The 22,325-nt window shown below is 57.4% G+C and overlaps 1 protein-coding gene across 4 annotated transcripts in view; it reads left to right on the forward strand.

The window, feature by feature from the left end:
• NLRC5 (NLR family CARD domain containing 5) overlaps positions 1-22,325 on the forward strand; it is a 73,700-nt gene that overhangs the window by 47,259 nt on the left and 4,116 nt on the right. For all 4 annotated transcript variants that reach the window (XM_075995659.1, XM_075995657.1, XM_075995660.1 and 1 more), the window contains exons 25-45: positions 2,158-2,247; positions 2,436-2,498; positions 2,779-2,862; positions 4,676-4,759; positions 5,519-5,608; positions 5,926-5,991; positions 7,483-7,566; positions 7,667-7,750; positions 10,046-10,132; positions 11,076-11,153; positions 11,897-11,980; positions 12,229-12,321; positions 14,102-14,185; positions 14,528-14,611; positions 18,421-18,504; positions 20,061-20,144; positions 20,532-20,615; positions 20,940-21,023; positions 21,161-21,238; positions 21,934-22,017; positions 22,099-22,170. In XM_075995659.1, the coding sequence (XP_075851774.1) occupies positions 2,158-2,247; positions 2,436-2,498; positions 2,779-2,862; positions 4,676-4,759; positions 5,519-5,608; positions 5,926-5,991; positions 7,483-7,566; positions 7,667-7,750; positions 10,046-10,132; positions 11,076-11,153; positions 11,897-11,980; positions 12,229-12,321; positions 14,102-14,185; positions 14,528-14,611; positions 18,421-18,504; positions 20,061-20,144; positions 20,532-20,615; positions 20,940-21,023; positions 21,161-21,238; positions 21,934-22,017; positions 22,099-22,170 (1,725 nt within the window). The remainder of the gene's footprint in view (positions 1-2,157; positions 2,248-2,435; positions 2,499-2,778; positions 2,863-4,675; positions 4,760-5,518; positions 5,609-5,925; positions 5,992-7,482; positions 7,567-7,666; positions 7,751-10,045; positions 10,133-11,075; positions 11,154-11,896; positions 11,981-12,228; positions 12,322-14,101; positions 14,186-14,527; positions 14,612-18,420; positions 18,505-20,060; positions 20,145-20,531; positions 20,616-20,939; positions 21,024-21,160; positions 21,239-21,933; positions 22,018-22,098; positions 22,171-22,325) is intronic.

Genomic DNA, 22,325 nt, shown 5'->3' on the forward strand with positions numbered 1-22,325 from the left:
GGGAAAAACAGCTGTAGCTGAGATGAAAGAATACGACAGGAAATTAAATGATAATATAATATTAATAACAGTGATGCCGGGTGGGGACAGTGGCTCACGCCTGTAATCCTAGCACTCTGGGAGGCCAAGGCGGGAGGATCACTCAAGGTCAGGAGTTCGAAACCAGCCTGAGCAAGAGCGAGACCCCGTCTCTACTAAAAATAGAAAGAATTTAGCTAGCCAACTAAAAATATATAGAAAAAATTAGCTGGGCATGGTGGCACATGCCTGTAGTCCCAGCTACTTGGGAGGCTGAGGCAGGAGGATTGCTTGAGCCCAGGAGTTGGAGGTTGCTGTGAGCCAGGCTGACGCCATGACACTCTAGCCCGGGCAACAGAGTGAGACTCTGTCTCAATAAAAAAATAAAATAACAGTGATGCAAGTGCTAAGGCGGAGGCTCTCTGGGATGCCTAAGGTAGCTCACATCACCTGCGGAATCTGGCTGCTCCTCAGGCCCTGTCGGGGAGGGAGGGAGGAAGGGAGGAGACGTGTGACAATATTGCAGAGGGACGAGGGCTGTCCTGCTCGAGGGACCCTCTATGGCCCCGCCTTGCCTGGAGAGAATGGGTCAGGAAGGGCTCCTTTGGACATAACAGGCGGCAGGTTAAAATGAACAGGTGGGAAACCTCAGACCAGAGCTGGACTTCTGTATGCCTGAGTCACACAGCGCCACCCCGACTCACCTGGCGTCGGAATGGGGTGGCTAGCCTCACCCTTGCCAGGGCTTGAACTTTGTATCGCTCAACCAATACGCTGTGCACCTGCCATGGGCCAGGCGGTGTGGGGTGCAGGAGGGCACAGCGGAGGGAAAAGGGACTGGGTGCTTGTCTTCTTGGCGCTCACCTTGCAGCCGCGGGCGCTGAGCAATAACCTACGTAAAATCAAACCATTCGACCTCAGCCAGGGGCGAGGTGTTTTTCCAGGGGATGTAACAAGTGGCTGGAGAGGTGGTTTAGATGACAGCAGAAGTGGTCAGGGAATGTCTCCGAGGAGGGGCACTAAGGTGTGACCCGAAGGAGGAGAGGGAGCCAGTCCTTTGCAGAGCAGGGAACTGCATTCCAGGCAGAGGGAACAGCATGTGCGAGGCCCTGAGGCATGATTGAGCTTGGCGGACTCCAGGAACATCCTGGAGGAGGCTGGCAGGAGAGGAGGTGGAGCAAGGTGTGGGCGGGGTTGGGTCACGCAGGGCCTGGCAGCCACGGTGAGTGTTTTGGATTTTTGTCCGAGGCAACTCGAGAGGCAGAGGAATGATTTGCGTTTTCAGAAGCTCGGCCTGCGTGCTGGGTAGAGCAGGGGTTGGGGACAGGAGTGGACACGAGAGCAGGGGGAGCTGTGCGCAGCCAGGGAGAGGGGCGATGGAGCTGATCGTCGTGGGGAGGGGCAGTGGGTGGACTCAGGGTGACCCCGCGTGCAGAGTGAAGAGATAAACTGAGGCCGGTTACTGGGGGCAGAAACTGGAGGCTGCCTCCGAGGTGAAGGTGGACCCATGTCACTTTCTCCAAAGCAGTGGCTCCCAACCGCCCCTCCGGGCACGTGTGGCAATGGCCGAAGGTATTTTGGCTGCCGTCACTGCAGGTGGAGGGTGCTCCTACTGGCATCTAACGAGTAGAGACCTGGGACGCTGATAAGTGTCCTGGGGGGCACAGGACGGCCCCACAACAAAGAATTGTCGGGCCCCAAATCCCAATGGTGCTGAGGGCAGAAAGTTCTGTCCAAAGGGGCTGACGCTTCCCACCCCCGGTCAGCGAGGGCCGCCGGTCAATCTGCTTGCAGGGCGAAGCAGCGTAATGGGCCCGGCGAGCGGGGGTGTCGCGGCAGGCCATGCTCCAGCTCGTTGTAACTAAATTCTTAAACACACCCAGAGGCTTAGCATGGCGGGTCCTGTTTTCCAGATAAGGAAACTGAGGCTCAGAGAAGTGCAGTGACTTGTCCAAGGTCACACAGCCAGTAAGCAGCACGGGGACTCGAGCCCAAGCCCCTGTGTGTCCCTCCTGCGCCCCCTGCCTGCTCTCTTAGCGCCCGGCTGGGCTGCCAGCCCTGCCCATGCTCCGTCCCCTTGCCCTTCGGCCTGTCCAGGGCCTCGTCCCTGACTTTGCTTGGCCCCCCTCCCCTTCGCAGGCTGAGCGAGACGGGGCTGCCTGCCCGGAGCCCTTTCCTGCTGGCCGACGCCTTCGCCCTGTGCCCCTGGGTTCAGAAGGTGGATCTCAGGTGCGCCGCCCGGGACACCCAGGACTGGCCTTGGAGGGTCGTGCCCGCCGTCTGGTGGGCGTGAGGGGGCAGGATGGAAGCGGGGGGACCCAAGGCAGAGGCTGGGGTTCCGGGGGAAGGAGTGCGGGCCCCTGGGGGCATCCTGAGGCTCCGGCCAAGGCGGCTGACGCAGGTGCCGTCTGTGCTAGGTCCCTGCGTCATGCCACCCTGCACTTCACATCCAGCCGGGAGCGGGGAGGCGTGTGCTGTGGGTGAGTGCTCTGAAACCGCGCCCGGGCAGCCAGCGCACGCTGGGGACCACTGACCCGCCCCTGGGTGGCCAGAGCAGAGCGAGGACTGCCTACGGCCAACGGCCAGCGCCCCCTGGAAGCCCCGTGGGGACTCTGGTCCCACCTGACATGCAGAAACGGGCGCACCTGCTGCGGGGTGGGAGCAGTGGGTGGGACCCTTCCGGAGGGCCGGGGCTGGGGTGCGGCTCCAGGGGCGGGTGGGCTGAGCGGCCAGACACACCACCCCCACCTCCGCCCTCAGGTTTACGGGCTGCGGCCTCGGCCAGGAGCACGTGGAGTCCCTGTGCTGGCTGCTGAGCAAGTGCGAGGACCTCGGCCAGCTGGAGTGAGTGGGGGAGGGGGGAGGGGAAGGGGGAGGAGACGGGGGACGCACACCTGGGTGGCTCTGGAGGGGGGCGCGAGTGACCGTGTGTGCCCCTGCGTTCCGTGTGCCCACCTACGCCTCTTAGGACCAGCCGTCAGGGGACACCGTCAGGGGACTTTGGGTCACAACCCTAGCGCTCTGTGTACCCATTTCCTCCCTCCCGGCCCGCTCCTGCTGCGGCCGAGCTAGTTGCACGGTGCCCCTAACTTGGGCAGCCCTCAGCCTCCAGTGCCCGCGAGCTCTGCTGGCCGATGGGGGCGGAAACGGACGATCCGCTGCTGGCCCGGCAGGTGGTTACAGTGACAAAGGCCTCAGCCTGAGAAGGGACCCGGAGCCGGCCAGGGAGGGGTCTGGCAGGCTGTACGGTTCGCGTACCCACATGGCGCTGCCCCCACGTGGGTGGGACAATAATAGCGGCTAGCCCTCCCGAGCCCTGCTCCACTGGTCTAAGGGCTCTACGCGCTCTTTCTGTCCTTCCGGTAGCCCTAGGTACTGTTACTGCTCACATTTTACAGATGGGGGAAACTGAGGCACAGAGAGGTGGTGAACTTGGCCAAGGCCACACGATTAGAGCAATGCCGAGTCTTTGCTCACGGTCGTTAAGAGTCTGGCCGGCCCGGGACCAGTAGGAAATAAAAAGAGCTTGTCTACCAAAAATCCCAAACAATTCAAATTTCTGTTGTGATGTGGCCAGGAAGATAGATGTGGCTGATGAAAATCAGTATTTTTTATTTTTATTTTTTTAATATAGACAGGGTCTGACTCTGTCCCCCAGGCTAGAGTGCAGTGGAGCAATCATAGCTCATTGTAACCTCGAACTCCTGGCCTCAAGCGATCCTCCCACCGCAGCCTCCTGAGTAGCTGGGACTACAGGTGTATGCAACTATGCCCAGCTAATTTTTAAATTTTTGGTAGAAATGGAGTCTCACTATCTTGCCAAGGCTGATCTCAAACTCCTGGCCTCAAGCAATCCTCCCATCTCAGCCTCCCAAAGTGCTGGGATTATAGGCGTGAGCCACCTCGCCCAGCCTGAAAATCATATATTTTAGAGAAAGATGCATAAGCAATATGTCTTCGAGTTTTTCAGTTTTTCATTGCAGAGAGAGATTTTTCTTATTTCAAAGATTATTTTATTAAGTGGCTTCATGAGACAAACCAATGTTTAAATGAAGTTTCTCAGCAAAAAACAAAATAAGCATGTGTCAAAGACATAGGAAGAAAATCAGATATTCTTGGGCACACTGGTTATATTGTTTCGGAAACTGTAGCTAAATGGCTACCTGAAGCCAAGTAAGAAGGTATTTAGGGCTGGTCTCCGATATCACCTTCCCAAATTAAAAGAAGAAATCTATACGGTCAGTGCATCCCCCATTTTTCTTTTTCCTGAATTTCCTCTTGTTCAAAAACGGTGGCTCCCAACGGACGCGGGCCCAGGGCGTGGGAAACGCTAGCTGGCTTTTCTCTACCCCCGAAAGTCTGCGGGAGGGACGCGGGCCCTGGGCGTGGCCACCAGCCATGGGAGGGGACACTGGGGACGGGTTCACTGTGGTGCCGGTGAGAGGGGGTAGCAGGGATACACGAGTCAGTGGTGACGCAAACGATGATGATGGTGGTACCTGGCACGGTGGTGTTGCGTCGTGGTGACAGTGAAGGTGGCAGTGGCCGCATGGGGACGTGCAGTGACAGCGATGGCAGACGGTAGCTGTGGGGAACAGGCACAGGAGGAGGGGCACGTCCGACCACCCACAAGCACTTCTTGCGTCTCCTCTCGCAGCCTCTCAGCAAACCTGCTGGGCGACGCCGGGCTCAGGTGCCTTCTGGAATGTCTGCCGCGGCTGCCCGTCTCGGGCTCGCTTGAGTGAGTGGGGCAAGGAGGGGCTCCCTGGGCCACGAGCATGAAAGCATGCACGGGCTGCTTCTGGGGGCGTCCCGGGGACCCCCAGAGGACAGAGGCTGGGGAGGGAAACGGGGTGACTGTTACCCTGACCCACCCCTTGGCTTCTGTCTTCCCTCCCGTGTGGTGGACCCCCACCAGACACCCCAAGAGGCTATGACTCATGAACCTACCCCTCAACCTGCCCCGTCAGCCAAGCCGCCCCCAGGGCGGGGAAGTGACGTCCACCCCCAACCAGCGGACGTGGCATTGCAGCCACCCCAGCTCCTGGTCCATCCTGTCCCTCACCTTCCTCTGACCCAGTTGACAGGGACAGGAACTTGGAGGTGTCCCCGCAGCAGGAGAGAGTCCTTAGGAAGTCAGCCACATGGTCGCCCCGATCTCCCCAGTGACCTGGGAGACTGACAGCCAGAGCCAGGATGTGACCCGTTGCTAGGCAACTGACCTTTGTGCCCTGGGAGTCTGGGACCCACACGGGGCTGGACCACACGGGCGGCCGGCGCAGGAGTGCAGCTCGGAGGACTCGGGCTGGGGCCAGTGCTGCCTGTGTGGTGGCCCTTCCGGGCCTCTCTCTGGGCCTCAGCTTCTCCGTCTGGAGAATGGGCGCTCAGACACAGAGGCCTCTCTTCCCCAGAAGTGACAGCGGGGGGGGGGTGCTGGGGGCTGGGCAGGGCTCCACGGAGGTCCTGCCCCACCCCATCCCGAGCCTCATGTCCCTTCTAGTCTGAGTCACAACGGCATCTCGCAGGAAGGCGCCCTGCTGCTGGTGGAGGCCCTGCCCGCCTGCGCGCGTGCCCGGGGGGCCTCAGCGAGGTACGCGTCTGCGCCGCTGGCCGGTGGTGGGGACCTGGGCGCCCACACTCGCGACCTCCGCCTGTCTCTGAGTCTGAGTTCCCTGAACGTGGGCCCACAATGCCCACCCCCGATGCCCAGGCGCCAGGGGCCAGAGTTTGTGGGGGCGGGACAGGCCAGGTGTCACCACCTAGCAGGATGAGTGGGGGCTCTGCTGCCCAGCTAGGGCCTTTCCTTCTGTGGCTTGCCCCCCCTTGTCCCTGTGGGTGCAGCCCCCGCCCCTTTCTGTGTCCCCAGGAGCCTGGGCCTCACGCCTCCCCACCCTCCTCTCTCTGCAGCCTGGGCTCCGCGCAGAGCTTCCGGATTCATTTCTCCAAACAGGAGGAGGCTGGGAAGACGCTTAGGTAATCCCTGGGGACGTGGGGACAGGGGACAGCAGGCAGCAGAGGAGGCTGGCCCTGTGGTGGCCTCCATTCCTCCTGCCCTGGGCCTCTCCTCCTTCAGATGAGCCTGCTTCAAGCTCACTGCCTGGCTTTGGCCCCCAGATGGGCCCTGACGCCCCCATGCCTCCAGTCTGGGTGGCCCTGGCACGGTCCCCGTGCCTCCTGGCCATGTACTGTCTATGTCTTGAGGCTTCTGAGTTTCACAGTGAAGATTCTAGAACCACCAGAGACTGAATCCCAGCTCTGCCACTCACCAGCTGGGTGACCCTGGACAAGTTACTTAACCTCTCTGTTTCAGTTCCTCATCTGGAAAGTAGGGATAATAGTACAACCTGCCCCTTAGGGTTATTGTGAGGATTGGATGAGTTAATAATACGTGTAACGTGCTTGGAAAGGGCCTGGCTCCTTAGAGTATCATAGCAGCTATTATTATTATTATTTTTATTGCCACTCCTGGTAGCCCCGAACTCTGTCTCTCCGTCAGCCCCACCGCCCCTGCCCTGGGCCGGTCCCTGTCCATGTCTAACTTCAGCTGTGGACATGGCCTTGAACTGCCCCCGGCTCTGGACAGGCCTCCGTCAAGCCACTCGCCCCACAGCACCTAGAAGGTTCTTCACGACACACGCTTGCCAGCTATGCCACTCCGCGGCTCTAGGCACTTCAGGGCCCCACTGCCCCCAGGATAAGTTCAGACTCCTTAGCCTGGTCCCCTCCTCCCACCTCGCCACACACCCCACACACGCCCCACACCACGGACATGTGTACACATATACACCATGCCCCACGCCACACACATGGACACACAACACAACATACAACAGACCCACACACATCAGCCACAAGGGCCCGTGCTGTTTGTCATGGAACGTGCTCTGCCCGGGGGGCGTCCCTGTCCCTGCGCACCCCGGTACCGGGCCTGACGCCCTGCCCGCCTTTTTGGAGATGACGTTCTCCAAATCCTCTAGGAGGAGGGGCACGCGGAGGGCGGGGCTGTCGCCAGGCTCCGAGGTGCGCCTGCCCCCAGTGGAGCGGCTGCAGGGTGAGGGCGTGTTAAGGGCTTGGGGTCCACGGTCAGACCGGATTGACCCCCGGTTCTGCCGCCCTGGTGTCTGGGCTTGGTCAGTTTCCCAGCTGCGCTGAGACAGCGCGTGCCAGGCAGCCCCTGCGCGCCCCGAGGCGGCCATGCACCCCGAGGCGGGCATGCGCCCCGAGGCGGCCATGCGCCCCGAGTGGGGTCGGGGCTCCGTGCCTCACGCGCTCCTAACACTGTCTTGGGGGTGGGCTCTGCCCAAACAGACAGGAAGCTCCCCAGGCGGGAGCCACATCTTGGCCTTTCTCAGGCCCTGCCCAGGCCTTCGCCCTCAGGGGCTCCCCCAGTCGGTCCTCGGGGAGGCCGGGAGGAGGCGGGAGGGGGCCCACAGGCCTCACCCCCGCCCGGCCTTCCGCCCCCAGGCTGAGCGAGTGCAGCTTCGGGCCAGAGCACGTGCCCAGGCTGGCCACCTGCCTGAGCCAGTCCCTCCAGCTGACGGAGCTCACGTGAGTGACCGGCCCAGCCTGTGGGGACAGCTGGGGGGTGGGGGTGCCCTGCCAGAGCCACCCCACGAGAGCCCCCCCAGTGACCGACCTCTGTCTGCAGACTGACCCGGTGCTGCCTGGGCCGGGAGCAGCTGATGGTTCTTCTGAGCCTGGTGCGGCGACCAGCTGGACAGCTCTGCCTCAGGTATGGTGTTCCTCCCGCCCGGGAGCGCCCCCGGTGAGTGGGGGCAGGGAGCACGGCCCCCGGGATTACGGCCATGGCCATTTCCCGCACCCAGAACCCTGCCATCTGTCCCAGAGACCTCCCCAGCGTGGGGACTGCGCTTTGTGATTTAAGGGGAAAAAAGAAAAAAGCTCCAAAGGCTACCCAACCGATGACAGAAATAACATAGAACAAGTACGATGTTTGCCTGTTCACCAGGTTAACTTTAAAACATTCAGAATAAAACGATAACCAAAAGGTAGAGAGAATAATTTTTAAAAACCCATATTGCTATGACCTGGGTCTGACGACCGTTCATATTTGTCCATATTTGCTTTCACATTTTATTTTGGGGGCTGAAGTGTTTTAAAGTAAATTATAGGCCTTATATAATATCACTCCTAAATATTTTACTGCAACTCTCCGAAAAATAAGGACATTTTCTACACAATCGCAGTTCGGTTAGGACAGCAAAGAGACTTAGCAGCCATCGTTCGTGTCAGGTGCTGCCTCTGATCTAAAATGTCCCCGGTGTCCCCCAAAGAGGACAGCTGGCTTGTTGGGTCCGGGATCCAGTCGGGGTCCACATTTGCATGGGGCGGTGACAGTCTTATGACTCTTCTGAGTCACCCCCCAGCGTCCTCTTCCAAGTCCGAGTGAGTTGACAAAACCAGCCACCGTGCAGTGGACTGTCCCCTTCCGGCTCTGTCTGGTTGCTGCCTCGTGATGTCATGGAGTCTTTTCCTCTAACCTCTGGCCGTCCTATAAACTGGAAGTTAGATCAAAAGGCTCAGTGACAGTCAGCTTACATATTTGTGCCCCAAAAAGCCTACTTCGCAGACAGCACTGCGTGCCTCTCACCCCAGCCTACGACAAGACATGTGAGATCCAGCTGTTCCCCAAAATGACTTTTTAAAAAATTGCGATCTTAATACGTATAACAAAATTTACCCTCTTGATCATTTTTTTTAAAAAGAGTTGGAGTCTCGCTCTGTCTCCCAGACTGGAGTCCAGTGGCACCATCACAGCTCACTGCAGCCTTCGACTCCTGGGCTCCAGTAGTCCTCCTGCCTCAGACTCCTGAGAAGCTGGGACTACAGGCACCTGCCACCATGCCCAGCTGTTTTTTTTATTTTGTGTAGAGACAGGGTCTCGCTATGTTGCCCAGGCTGGCCTCAAACTCCTGGGCTCAAGCGATCCTGCTGCCTCGGCCTCCCAAAGTGCTGGGATTACAGGCGTGAGCCACCAGCTCGGGCCCATCTTAATCATTTGTAAGTGTACAGTTCGGTAGTGATAGGTACATTCACATTTTTGCACAGCCAATCTGCAGAACTCCTTTCGTCTTCTAAAACGGACTCTCTGTCCGTTCACCCGTGTCCCAGCGTGTGTCAGATGTCCTGCCTTTTGAAGGCTGAGTAACATTCCCCTGCGTGGCTACACCGCGTTGTGATGGTCTACTCGCTGGAGTTGCTGCCCCCTTGTGGCTGTTGGGAATAGTGCTTCTATGAACACGGGCATACAAACATCTTTTTGAGTCCCTGCTTTTAATTATTTTCGTTATATCTCCAGAATTGCTAGATCACCCAAAATAACATTTTAAAATAAAACTTTCCTTAGTCTAAAAATAATATGAACTCATTGTAGAAATGTGTAGAAAATCCAGGGGAGCATAAACTAGAAAATAGTGCTTTAGAAAAATTCAACATAACTTTAAAAATAACATTTTCTGTTTCAATCGTCGCAATAATAATTGTTGGAATAAGGGCGATGTTAATGGACTTTCTTATGCCTATGCCTAGCTGTATAATTTTATAGTTTTAAAACAAGCACAAAACGAGGCCAGGCGTGGCGACTCACGCCTGTAATCCTAGCACTCTGAGAGGCCAAGGAGGGAGGATTGCTCGAGGTCAGGAGTTCAAAACCAGCCTGAGCGAGACCCCATCTCTACTAAAAATAGAAAGAAATTAATTGGCCAACTAAAAATATATATACAAAAAATTAGCTGAGCATGGTGGCTCATGCCTGTAGTCCCAGCTACTCGGGAGGCTGAGGCAGGAGGATCGCTTGAGCCCAGGAGTTTGAGGTTGCTGTGAGCTAGGCTGATGCCACAGCACTCACTCTAGCCTGGGCAACAAAGTGAGACTCTGTCTCAAAAAAAAAAAGCACAAAACGAAAATGCCTCTAGGCCCCTCGTCACTCCGCCCCTCCCCCTCCCCAAGTGTGCCAACTGGCCGCTACTCACCCTGGGGCCCCTACCTGTGTCCCTTTCTGTGACAGGGTGGAAGAGCCGTGGGTGGGCAGAGCCGGGGTGCTGGCCCTCCTAGAAGTCTGCAGCCAGGCCTCAGGCAACGTCACTGAAATAAGGTGAGTCCAGGGAGGAGGAATTCTTGGAATTCTTCTTTTCACGACATTGGGACCTTCCCTCTTTTCCCACGGGATAATAGCTGTGTCGCCAGTGAGTTCTCTGTGTCCCCAAGATGGCAGGAGTTCCCGGGGCGTACGTGCGGTGCTACACACGTTTGTTAGGACCCGTGCAGTAGTCAAGCCACAGTGTCAGAGCAAAGCTTCCCCAGAGTCGAGACGAAGGGCTGCTGGGTCCAGGCAGCCGTGGCTGGGAGTCCACGCTGGTTGCTGGGAAGTGGCCCCCTGGATGCAGTGACACACGTCACGGCTGTGCGGCCAGAGATGACAGAATGACATGGAGTAGCTAAGAGCAAAGGCTTGGGCACCCCACTGGCCTGTGTTGGGATCCCAGCTCGGCCACTCTGGCCTCAACCGCCCACTGCTCTAAACGGGGGTGTGATGACACCCTCATGGCAGCAGGGAAGGGCGTCCGGCGTCCTGTCCCAGCCACACAGCCGTCCCTGCTGCTTCCTCCCTCCCGCCAGAGCGACCCAGGAGACACTTGGGGACTGTAAGGCCCCTCAGCCCTCTCCCCATAACCAGCCCCATTAGCGTAACCTTCAGGTACAGGTGGAGCTCGGAGTGCAAGTGCAGCCCCCAGACCCCTCGCCCCTCGCACCACGCTGCCGCCTTGGTCCCCTCCCTCAGGAAATCCTGGCCTCTCCTCGGCCTCCCTGGTGGCTTTCTGTCCTGGTCCCAAAAGCCTCCTGGACTTATTAAGTCACGGTTGTCGCAAAGACACCGCTTTGAGAGTGTGTGACTCAGGGAGGCAACCGCCTTGCCATCCTAAGCGGGTCCCTGGAGGGCAGGAGGGGACCCAGGAGGAGGCCAGGCGGCCCGGGTGCCAGGACAGCCGCCTGGCACGGAGCCACCTGGCCTCACGCCGGCCTCCCTCCGTCCTCAGCATCTCCGAGACCGGGCAGCAGCTGCGCGTCCAGCTGGAATTCCCTCGCCAGGAGAACCCAGAGGTGGTGGCCCTCAGGTGGGACCAGCGCGGGGCGCAGGGGGGAGCAGTTGGCGGTGGGAGGGACAGGGCTGCTCCTGCCCAGTCCTTTGGTGTCCGAAGTCTTTACTCACCTGTGAGGTCTGGCCGGCCCCGCACACTGCGTTCCAGCCCCGCCCACCCCTGGCCTCAGCTCCTGTCCTCCCCCCAGCGTTTAGTTCCCTGAACACTGCCTTGCTGTCTGTGACCTCAGGACCTTTGCACAGGACGTCCCCTCTGCCCAGAACGTTCTCTTCTCACCTAACCCTCTTCCTCCTTCCTTACCTGGCTACCTCCTCCTCATCCTTCAGGTCTCAGCTTAAATGCCACCACCTCAGGGAGGCCCCCGAGCCCCATGACTGAGTCCCATGTCACATACTCCTGTCTCATAGAGGCCTGGACACCGCACCGCTCTTCCATACAGCACAGTTCGGGAAATTAGGACGCCGCCTCTTTTGAGCGAATGCAGCCCTCCATATATACACCCTGGGAACGGAGCGTGTGTCCCAGCCCCAACTCACCTCCTTAGCTGGGTGCCCTTGTGCAGTGAACAGCCTGCACAACCATACCGGCTGCCCCATTGCGACCCCCCTTCCTGGTGCATCTCATAGCTGAATAGCAAATGATGGGGCTTTGTTTGATCAGTTTATTTTCCCCTCTACCACAAGCTCCTTGCAGGAGGGACCGAATTGACCCTGCGGGAGCAGGCGTTCAGAAACGGCCCCCTCCCTGTCTCCGTCCAGGTTGGCTCACTGTGACCTTGGGACCCACCACAGCCTTCTCGTCAGGCAGCTGATGGAGGCGTGTGCCAGGCTGCGGCAGCTCAGGTCAGCACCCGGAAGCACCTGGGGCCCCCGTTCCCTGGTCGAGCCCGGCGCCTACTCCAGGCCACCTGTGCCCCTGGCAGCGTCATTTCCCTGCACAGGTCACATTCGGCCAGTGAGGGGAGAGCCCGTGGGTGGCAAAGAGGAGCTCTTGGGGGCCCTTTCCCCTCCCCGGCTGCCCCGTCTGTACGTGACAACCCCTGAGGTGTGTCCAGTCTGAAATGTTCTGGAATATCCTTGGTCCTTTTCAGCTTGTCCCAGGTTAACCTCTGTGATGACGGCGATGCCAGCGTCCTGCTGCTGCAGACCCTCCTGCCGTCCCTGTCTGAGCTGAAGACGTTCCGGTGGGCAGACGAGGCGCTCTCCCCGGCCCCTTGCAGCCCGGCCCTTCCCCCGCCCGTCGGCCCCCAGCCCAAGGCTCGGAGGACCCTGGGTCCCGCCCTGTGGACAAGAACCACAGGGGGTTTTGAGGTGGTGTCGGGGGTGCACCGTGACAGGCACGACCTTAGCAACACTGAGCCACACGGCAAGAAACTTATTCCCTTTTCAATGCCCTTTCTTTGTTTTCTCTTGAAATAATTGCAAGCTAATAAAAAAGCTGCAAGAAGGCTAAGAACTTAAACATGCCATTTGCCCAAATTCACCCTTTGTTAATATTTTTCACATTGGCTCATTTTTCCCTCCCTCCTTCTCCCCCCTCCCCTCTCTTCTTCTGCTCTCTTCTGTCTGTTTCTGAACCATTTAAAAGTAAGTTGTGTAATCATGCCCCTTTACCCCGTAATATTTTAGTGAATTTCCTAAAAACAAGGACGTTCTCTTCCGTAACCCAGTAAAATGGTAAAACTCGGGTAAAATGGTAAAAAAATTTAACAGTGATATACTACTAGGATCCCTAAACCGCAGTTTATACTCCAGTTGTACCAATTGTCCCAATAATGTGTATGGCATTTGTTTTCCCAGTCTTGGATCGAATCCAGGGTCACACCCCACATTTAGTGTCGTCCCTCTTTAGTCTCCTTCAGCCTGGACCACTTGCTCAGCCCCTCTTCGTCCTGCATGGCGTTGTCTGGCATTTACAGGCCAGCTGTTTGACCAAACTTCCTTCCTCCTGGGTTTGCTGATGTTTCCTAGTGCTTGGCTGTGGCGCCTGGATTGGGGGCAGGAATGTCACACAAGCGACATGTGCCCTCGCAGCAGGGCACGTGCTGTCTCTGTGTCCCCTTGCAGGTGGAGTTAACTGTGATCACCTGTACAGGTGGCGTCTGCCAGGTTTCTTCCCTCTCGAAGCTACTGTTTTTCCCTTTGTAATGAATATGTAGTGTGGGGAGATACTTTGACTATGTGAATGTCCTGTTCTTCCTCCATCTTTCACCCACAAATTCCAGCATCCATCCATAATTCCCACCTGAGTCCATTGTCAGGATGATGGTGGCAGAAGGGAGTTTTCCCAACTTTTCAGTTCTCTTCCTTCTTTTCTTCTGAGACAGAATCTCACTCTGTCACCCCAGCTTTCACTGTCACCCCAACTTCAAACTCCTGGGCTCAAGCCATCCTCCTGCCTCAGCCTCCCAAATAGCTGGGACTATAGGAATGCACCACCATGCCCAGCTAATTTTTTCTATTTTTGGTAGAGATGGGGTCTTGCTCTTGCTCAGGCTAGCCTTGAACTCCTGAGCTCAAGCGGTCCTCCCTCCTGGGCCTCCCAGGGTGCTAGGATTACAGGCGTGAGCCACCGTGCCTGGCCCTTCAGTTTTCTTTCAATCCGACTGATTCCGTCAAGAAGAAACTCTTTGGGACTGATAGATCTTTGACACTTCTCCAGTACTTCTTTAAAGATGCAGAACTGGTGGTGGACATAGCAGCGAGCTAGACTTTACAGCGATACTAAGTTGTGAAGTTGCTATCTGAATGACCGTGGTGTAGGGAATACTCCGCTAGCCCACGCCCCTGCCTGCAAGCTCTCTCTCGGCTTCGTGAGTCCACGGTGGAAGAGATTCATGCAGGGAGGGGTCCCCACCCCCTGCCCCCAGGAGTCACATCCTAGCCCTCTGCCACCAGCATTCAGAACTCCCAAGACCCAGGGCTCCTGCCTGACCTGTTGCCCTTTGACCTCCCCCCCACTAGGCTGACCTCCAGCTGTGTGAGCACCAAGGGCCTCACCCAGCTGTCCTCCGGTCTGAGCCACTGCCACCACCTGGAGGAGCTGGAGTGAGTCGCAGGGCGGAAGGATCTGGAAGGGAGATGCTGAGGGCGAGGGGTGGGGAAGACAGCGGGCCTCAGACGAGGCAGACCCTGGGCCCAGCTTATGACCCTCTCCCTGAGGAAGGCAGCAACTCTGCCCGTTGCCCAGGGAGGCTGAGCATGTGTTCTTGGTCGCAACCATCATGCCCGCACCTGCGGGGACTCCAGAGCCTGGCCCCTGGGGCGGGGCAGGAATGCCCGGTGGTCGAGGACCTGCAGACCAGGGGCAGCACCCCGGGTGGGGAATCTCACAGCTCAGCTCCAGGGGCGGCACGCTCATCCCACCCTCCCCCCGCTCCGTCCCTCCAGCCTGTCCAACAATCAGTTCTGCGAGGAGGGGACCAAGGCGCTGGTGCGGGCCCTTGACGGGAAGTGCAGGCTGAAGAGGCTCGAGTAAGTCATGGCGGTTAACGTGGAAGGGCTGGGTGTTGGTGGTGGTTAGCGTGGAAGGGCTGGGTGTTGGTGGCGGTTAATGCAGAAGGGCTGGGTGTTGGTGGTGGTTAGCGTGGAAGGGCTGGGTGTTGGTGGTGGTTAATGCAGAAGGGCTGGGTGTTGGTGGTTAATGGGGAAGGGGTGAGTGTTGTTGGTGGTTAATGGGGAAGGGGTGAGTGTTGGTGGTGGTTAATGGGGAAGGGGTGAGTGTTGTTGGTGGTTAATGGGGAAGGGGTGAGTGTTGTTGGTGGTTAATGGGGAAGGGGTGAGTGTTGGTGGTGGTTAATGGGGAAGGGGTGAGTGTTGTTGGTGGTTAATGGGGAAGGGGTGAGTGTTGTTGGTGGTTAATGGGGAAGGGGTGAGTGTTGGTGGTGGTTAATGGGGAAGGGGTGAGTGTTGTTGGTGGTTAATGGGGAAGGGGTGAGTGTTGTTGGTGGTTAATGGGGAAGGGGTGAGTGTTGTTGGTGGTTAATGGGGAAGGGGTGAGTGTTGGTGGTGGTTAATGGGGAAGGGGTGAGTGTTGTTGGTGGTTAATGGGGAAGGGGTGAGTGTTGGTGGTGGTTAATGGGGAAGGGGTGAGTGTTGTTGGTGGTTAATGGGGAAGGGGTGAGTGTTGTTGGTGGTTAATGGGGAAGGGGTGAGTGTTATTGGTGGTTAATGGGGAAGGGGTGAGTGTTGGTGGTGGTTAATGGGGAAGGGCTGGGTGTTGTTGGTGGTTAATGGGGAAGGGGTGAGTGTTATTGGTGGTTAATGGGGAAGGGGTGAGTGTTGTTGGTGGTTAATGGGGAAGGGGTGAGTGGTGGTGGTGGTTAATGGGGAAGGGGTGAGTGTTGGTGGTGGTTAATGGGGAAGGGGTGAGTGGTGGTGGTGGTTAATGGGGAAGGGCTGAGTGGTGTTGGTGGTTAATGGGGAAGGGGTGAGTGTTGTTGGTGGTTAATGGGGAAGGGCTGAGTGTTGTTGGTGGTTAATGGGGAAGGGGTGAGTGTTGGTGGTGGTTAGTGGGGAAGGGGTGAGTGTTGTTGGTGGTTAGTGGGGAAGGGGTGAGTGTTGTTGGTGGTTAATGGAGAAGGGGTGAGTGTTGTTGGTGGTTAATGGGGAAGGGGTGAGTGTTGGTGGTGGTTAATGGGGAAGGGGTGAGTGTTGGTGGTGGTTAATGGGGAAGGGGTGAGTGTTGGTGGTGGTTAATGGGGAAGGTGTGAGTGTTGGTGGTGGTTAATGGGGAAGGGGTGAGTGTTGGTGGTGGTTAATGGGGAAGGGCTGAGTGTTGGTGGTGGTTAATGGGGAAGGGCTGAGTGTTGGTGGTGGTTAATGGGGAAGGGGTGAGTGTTGGTGGTGGTTAATGGGGAAGGGGTGAGTGTTGGTGGTGGTTAGTTGGAAGGGGTGAGTGGTGGCGGTGGTTAATGCGGTGGGGGGAGTGGGGAACATGCCTAGGAATCTTTGCATCTCTTATGAACACAAACTATCAGGTCTCTGGATGACCCCAGCTGAGTGTTATGCCCTCCCAAGAACTTTTACTTCCTCACTGGGCTCTGCGCACCATTATGATGCTCTGTCACAGGAAACAGAATGCATAACTCAAACCAACACAAGACAGGAACGTACTGGCTTATGTCATGGAAAATTACAAGGCAGCTTACTTCAGGCATGGCTGGATCCAGGGGCCATATGTTCGTCGGGTTTCCCACTCACTCGTGCTCTTTCTCTGTCCACCGTAGTGTCTTTCCCAGACAGGCTGTCCCTGCAGCTGCAGGCCTACTTTCTACCCACTTATTGGAGAGGAAGCACCATTCTCCCTGTAGTTGCCCCAGAAGGCCCTAGATCGAGTCTCACCGGACTTGCATGGGTCACGTGCCCACCCCATCATCTGGACTTAGGGGGTGGTATTTCAGGGTGCTGTTAACAGAAGAAGGGGAAATCAACTCTGGCCAGAAGGAACCCACAGATGTCCACTGCCATTTGTCTACAGTTGTTTCCTTAGTAACTGGCAACTCTTACTCTCCCCTATAATTTGAAGGCACCAAATTCTTAGAAATGCCTGAAACAGCCTCAGTCTGAAAGACAGGTTCCCATCCTGCAGAGATTCCTTTTAAAATGGTACCTAGATAGAAAATTGAACAGGATAGTTTCTGCTTCTAATCTCTAAGTTTTTCTGATGACCAAAAATACACTCTGGCTATAAAAAGTTCTGTCATTATAGAGATATATGACAGAGAGCATGAAATCCCCTGGAGATGACACCCCCTGAGAAAAACTTCTGTGCACGAGAAGTTTGTGAATTTTTCTCCAGAGCCTGTTGATTTTTTGCCTCTTAGCAATAAAATTCTCCCACTTTGGCCCTCTTTGCCTGTCCTGGGAGAGAGTCAAGTGGAGGGATAGGAGAGGTTTGAACTTTGACCACGGGGCCCTCCTGTCCTGCCACCAATCTGGGTTTTTGCCCCCACCCTCTGTATGTCTGTACCTCTGCTTAGCCTTCTGGAAGCTTGTATTTGAGTACTTGGAGGCCCAGTGGGGTCACTCATTGGCTCGTTCATGCATTCAACAAATACGCATTGTTCTGGGTACCTGGCCCAGGGCGAGTTGCTGGTGGTGCATTGGAGGACAGGACAGATATATCCGTGGCCCCTGCAAGCACTCACGGTCTGGTGGGCACCTTGCCTTTTCTTCTGATTTCCCAGGTACCCCTTGCTGCTCCTTAGCGCTTGCTGCCTCAGTTTGCCCTACCTGCAAAGTGGGCATAATGGTATCTTCCCTGTCTAAAGAAAGGGAATGGCTCCTCCGTGCCCAGAGTCCTCTTCCAGTTTCAGAGCTGTCATTTCCAAGTGTCTCCTCCTACCGGAAGTTCCCCTCACATCCAGCCAGCTTCTTCCGGCTGTCTCCCTGTGATGGACCAGGCTGGGGCGTGGGCCCTGCTTGGGAGCCGCACTGCCTGGGCTCGCCTGTTGATAGAATAACCCACTGTCCTAGTTTGCCTGTGGCTGTCCCGGTTTTAGCACCAAAAGTCCAGCATCCAGATAAACCTTCAGTTCTAGGCCACCCAGGACAGTTAATTGCCTCTTGGTTCCACCTCTTAATGTGTGAGTCAGTGCAAGTCCCTTAAGTTCTCTGTGCTCTGGTCTCCTCATCTCTGGGGATAAGAGCTGTCCCTGCCTCCTAGGGTTGTTGTGAGTTTAAATGAGATAATACATGTTAAGTTCTTAGAACAGAGCCTGGCCCAGAGTTCATGCTCTGAGTGTTGACTGTTGTTTTTCCCTTCTCCTGCCCAGACTGGGGGCCCTAAGGAGCGTTCTCCCGTGGGTAACACGTGGTTGCAGCCCAGGAATGGGAGTCCTGCAGCCCTGGGTCCTGTTGCTGCAGCTGCCATTTTCTGTGTGTGACCTTGAGCAAGTTCTCTAACTCTCTGAGCCTCGGTGTTCCTCATCTGTAAAATGGGGATGATAACAGACCCACCTCCCCAGATGGCCCCGAGCCCTGTGTTTGGCTAAATATCCGATTGCCATTATTACTGATCAGTAATGTGAGTCCAGTGTGACTCAGAACACAGAACTTCTGTCTGCATGACCTCAATAACGCATGCAGAGAAGCGGCGCTTAAATGTCCCAGTGCAGTTTGTTTCATATAATTTTTACACTGTGTGGATGGAAGTGGCTGTCTTGAGGTCCCTGGGCATGCTAAGCACGGAAGCCTCAGACCCCCAGACAGGACAGGGCCTCAGTCTGCACCCGGGACCCCACGCCAGTGACGCCACCTTCATCTGGCCTCCTGTCCTCCAGCCTCAGCCATCTGCCACTGGGCGGCTCCACCCTGGCCATGCTCACTCGAGGACTGAGCCACATGACCCTCCTGCAGAGCCTCCGGTGAGTGACCGGGTGACCCTGTGGGAGCGAGTGGGCAGACATGCCTGGCTCCGTGGGACCACCTCCCAGGGAGCCCCCGCCCCGCACACGCCCATGCCTTCCCAGGGCTGTGTCCTCTGCTTGTGCCTTCCTTCTAATGCCACCAGCTTCCTCCTAGCTACAAAAGTGACCTAAACGGCTTAGGCCCAAATCCTAGAGCAACTCCTCGTGTGTACACAGCTCACCTTGGGTTCTTGTTAAAATGATAATTCCAATCCCACAGGTCTAGAATTCTGACTAGATGTTGCTTTTTTTATTTTTATTTTATCATATTTTATTTTGAGATGGGGGTCTCGCTGTGTTGCCCAGGCTGGAGAGCAGTGGCTATTCACAGGCATGATCATAGCTCACTGTAGCCTCAAACTCCTGGCCTCAAGGGATCCTCCAGGCCCAGCCTCCAAGTAGCTGGGACTATAGGCATGGGTCACCACACCCAGCTAATTTTTCCATTTTCAGTAGAGACAGGGTCTCACTGTTGCTCAGGCTGGTCTGGAACTCCTGACCCCAAACAATCCTCTGGCCTCAGCCTCCCAAGTAGCTGGGACCACAGGCCTGAGCCACCACGCCCGGATTCTGCATTTCTAACAAGCTCCCACGTGACATCAGTTCTGGGGGCCACAGACCACACTTTCAGTAGTGACAGTCTAGACTCAGAGCTAGTGGCTTTCAAACAATTCCTCTGTGATTTCACTCTCTCTGCCCACTAGGATAAACAAATATCACACTTGCTTTTAATGTGATTTTCAAAATATGAAATACTGTGACTAAGAACAAACCCCAGCAGTGACACAAAGCATGCTTTATTTTTATCCAAGTCCCCACCACCACTCACCCCTCCCGCCTCTGGCAGAGTAGAGTGGGGAGGAAATGAGGTTAGAGGGTTCGGGAGGGCAGATCATGTAGCACCATTGCACCCAAAATTAATTTACGGAAAGGCAGTTCACTAAAATTTAATTTGCAAAACAAAAGAAAGCAAAAACAACCCTCAGATAAATTCTTAGCAAGGGGCTAAGACGGACCATTTGCCTCTGTTGTTTTGTTTTCCCCACTCACTGAGGCTGGGCAAGGTTAGGGCGCAGAAAAACCAATCACGTGGGCTAAGGAGAAGCCTACCGTTTGCACAAATGAGAACACGATATGCCCCGGAGAACCGAACTTGGCATTCAGCGGGGCTGGCCTGCAGATCCCTGGCACGGAGACTGAGGCCAGACCTGGCAAAGCCAAAAACTGTAGTGACTGCTCCCAGGCCAGGGGCTCTGGGTGTCATCTCCACCCAGCCTGCAAGTCACTGCGAGTCACTGTCATGCACAGCTCACCCCTAGGCCTCGGTTTTCCCACCTGGACACTGGGGACTGTCTTCCCACCCTGCTCACCAATGCCCCAGCCCCAGGAGTTTTGTGACACACGTGATGAGTCCTGGGCGTGTAAAGGCTTTGCAAACTGTAGAGTTCTTAGAACAGCTCTTGCAAAGACCTTTAAGCTCCTAAAGCCTCTTGGTCTATTCCCTGCTTTTCTAGACTGAGCAGGAACAGCATCGGTGATCTGGGTTGCTGCCACCTTTCTGAGGCTCTCAGAACTGCCACCAGCTTAGAGGAGCTGGGGTGAGTTGCCTGTCCTTCCCCCAGACCCCAGACAACTTTGGCAGGGAAGGACGGCCAATGCAAGAGGCCTCTTGAGCACACTCTTGAATTCTCAGCCTCTTCCCCTTTGTCCCCTTCCCCCCTTGTGTAACCAACCCCAGGGCTAGGGCCTTGGGAGACCCAAAGAGAGGATACAGGAGTGTCCACTGCAGCTGGGGGATTGGGGTCAGACAACAGGGAGAACATCTAAACAACAGCCAAGAGCTGGGAGCCCTCACCCAACCTGGGGTGATGGGCTCTCGCAGTGTGAGCCAAAGCCCTTCTTGGGACTTGAGCCTCCTCTTCTCTTCTGGGGGGTGTGGACAAGAGGAGGTGGTGGGAGGCTGAGGAAGCTGTTCTCTCCCCAAGATTGAGCCACAACCAGATCGGAGACGCCGGTGCCCAGCACTTAGCCGCCATCCTGCCGGGGCTGCCTGGGCTCAGGAAGATAGAGTGAGTGGCCAGCCCTACTGCGAGGGGCGCATGGGTCACACCACGGGCCCGGGAGGCACCGGCCCCTGGCTCAGGCCAGCATTGTGAATCTCCCCTGCCCCGGCCTCAGTGTCCAGGCGGTGGGCTGGGTGACCTCCTGGCTCTGACTCTGGGACCTCAAGCCACGCAGCCCCTGCTCCTCTCTGGGCCTCTCTGCCCACCTGGCTGGGAAGGAGCATGGTGGGGGTGTCTCTGAAGCCCCTGCAGCTGGGGTGGCAGCCCCCACAGGGGCACTGGGCTGGGCAGAGGGGGCGCCCGGGATCTGATGGCTGTCTCCTCCCGCAGCCTCTCAGCGAATGACATCGGCCCCGCGGGGGGCGTGCAGTTGGCAGAGTCGCTCACTCTTTGCAGGCACCTGGAGGAGCTGATGTGAGTGTCTGCCCAGGTGGCCTCTGCCCTCCGTGACCCACAGGCCCGCCTGGCCCTCCCCCTCCCCCAGTGGGCACAGGGCAGCGCGGGGTGGCAGTGCCGCCCGGTGCTCAGCGCTCGTTCCTCTCCTCTTCCAGGCTCGGCCGCAATGCCCTGGGGGATCCCACGGCCCTGGGGCTGGCCCAGGAGCTGCCCCAGCACCTGCGGGTCCTGCAGTGAGTGGCCCTGCCCGCAGTGCGTGGGAGGCTGGGGGGGAGGTGTCCCTGGGAGCAGCGGGCGTCAAGCTGTGGCAGGTCCTGGGGCTGGCCGCCCCTCTCCTGCCTGCGCCCCAGCTTGTGACATCCAGAGCAGGGAAATCAGGGGCCCAGGCTAGTCCCCGCTCTGCCACCACCCCTCTGCGCTCCCTTGGCCAAACTCCTGCCCCTTCAGAGCCTCAGTTTCCTCATCTGCAAAAGAAATATGACAGTCCCAGCTCAGCCTGCCCTGTGAGCCAGTCTCCCAGGGCGAATGAGAAACGTCAGCAAAGGGCTCCGTGGGAGAAAGCACCGAGCAGCACGGACTCTGCACTGCACAGTTTAAGTCCGTGGCCTCATTTGAGCCTCACGGCAGCCCCGTGAGGCCAGGAGTGTTACGTGCTGCCTGTTCCGGGCAAAGGAAGGCGGCCGGGGCAGGCGTGGGGGGCTCCCCTGACTACCACTCGAAGGAGCCGGGCACTGAATTGGGGAGCTCAGACCCCAGAGCCAGGCCCATGCTGCTGTGTGCGCAGGGAAGGGCTCAGGCGACAGTCACCCAGAGACCGTCTGAGATCTGGTGCTGCAGCCTGAGACGAGGCTGGCAGGGGGGAGGGAGGGGGAGCTCAGGAAAGGACCCCGGCCCCCCAGGCTCCCCTCACCCCTTCCCCGTTCCCCAGCCTGCCGTCCAGCCATCTGGGCCCGGAGGGGGCGCTGAGCCTGGGCCAGGCGCTGGATGGCCGCCCACACGTGGAGGAGATCAGGTGCGTAGGGGCTGCCCGGCCTGGGCAGGGGACAGGCCAGGGAGGGACCGAGGGCTCACAGCGATCTCCCCTGTCCTGCAGCCTGGCAGAGAACAGCCTGGCCGAGGGCGTCCCCCACTTCTGTAAGGGGCTCCCGATGCTCAGACAGATGGAGTAAGTCACCTCCCCTGGCTGGCTGGGGACCTGCGGGGGAGGGGAGCAGCCCCTCTGTGCCGGAGCCTGACACCCGGGGAAGCCACCCTCAGGGGGGCGTGGGGGCTGGGTCAAGAGAAAGAAGTGGTCTGCCCACCCTGCCCGGGGCCTGGCCC

Source organism: Microcebus murinus, chromosome 20 (assembly GCF_040939455.1).
Source record: "Microcebus murinus isolate Inina chromosome 20, M.murinus_Inina_mat1.0, whole genome shotgun sequence".
NCBI lineage: Eukaryota > Metazoa > Chordata > Mammalia > Primates > Cheirogaleidae > Microcebus > Microcebus murinus.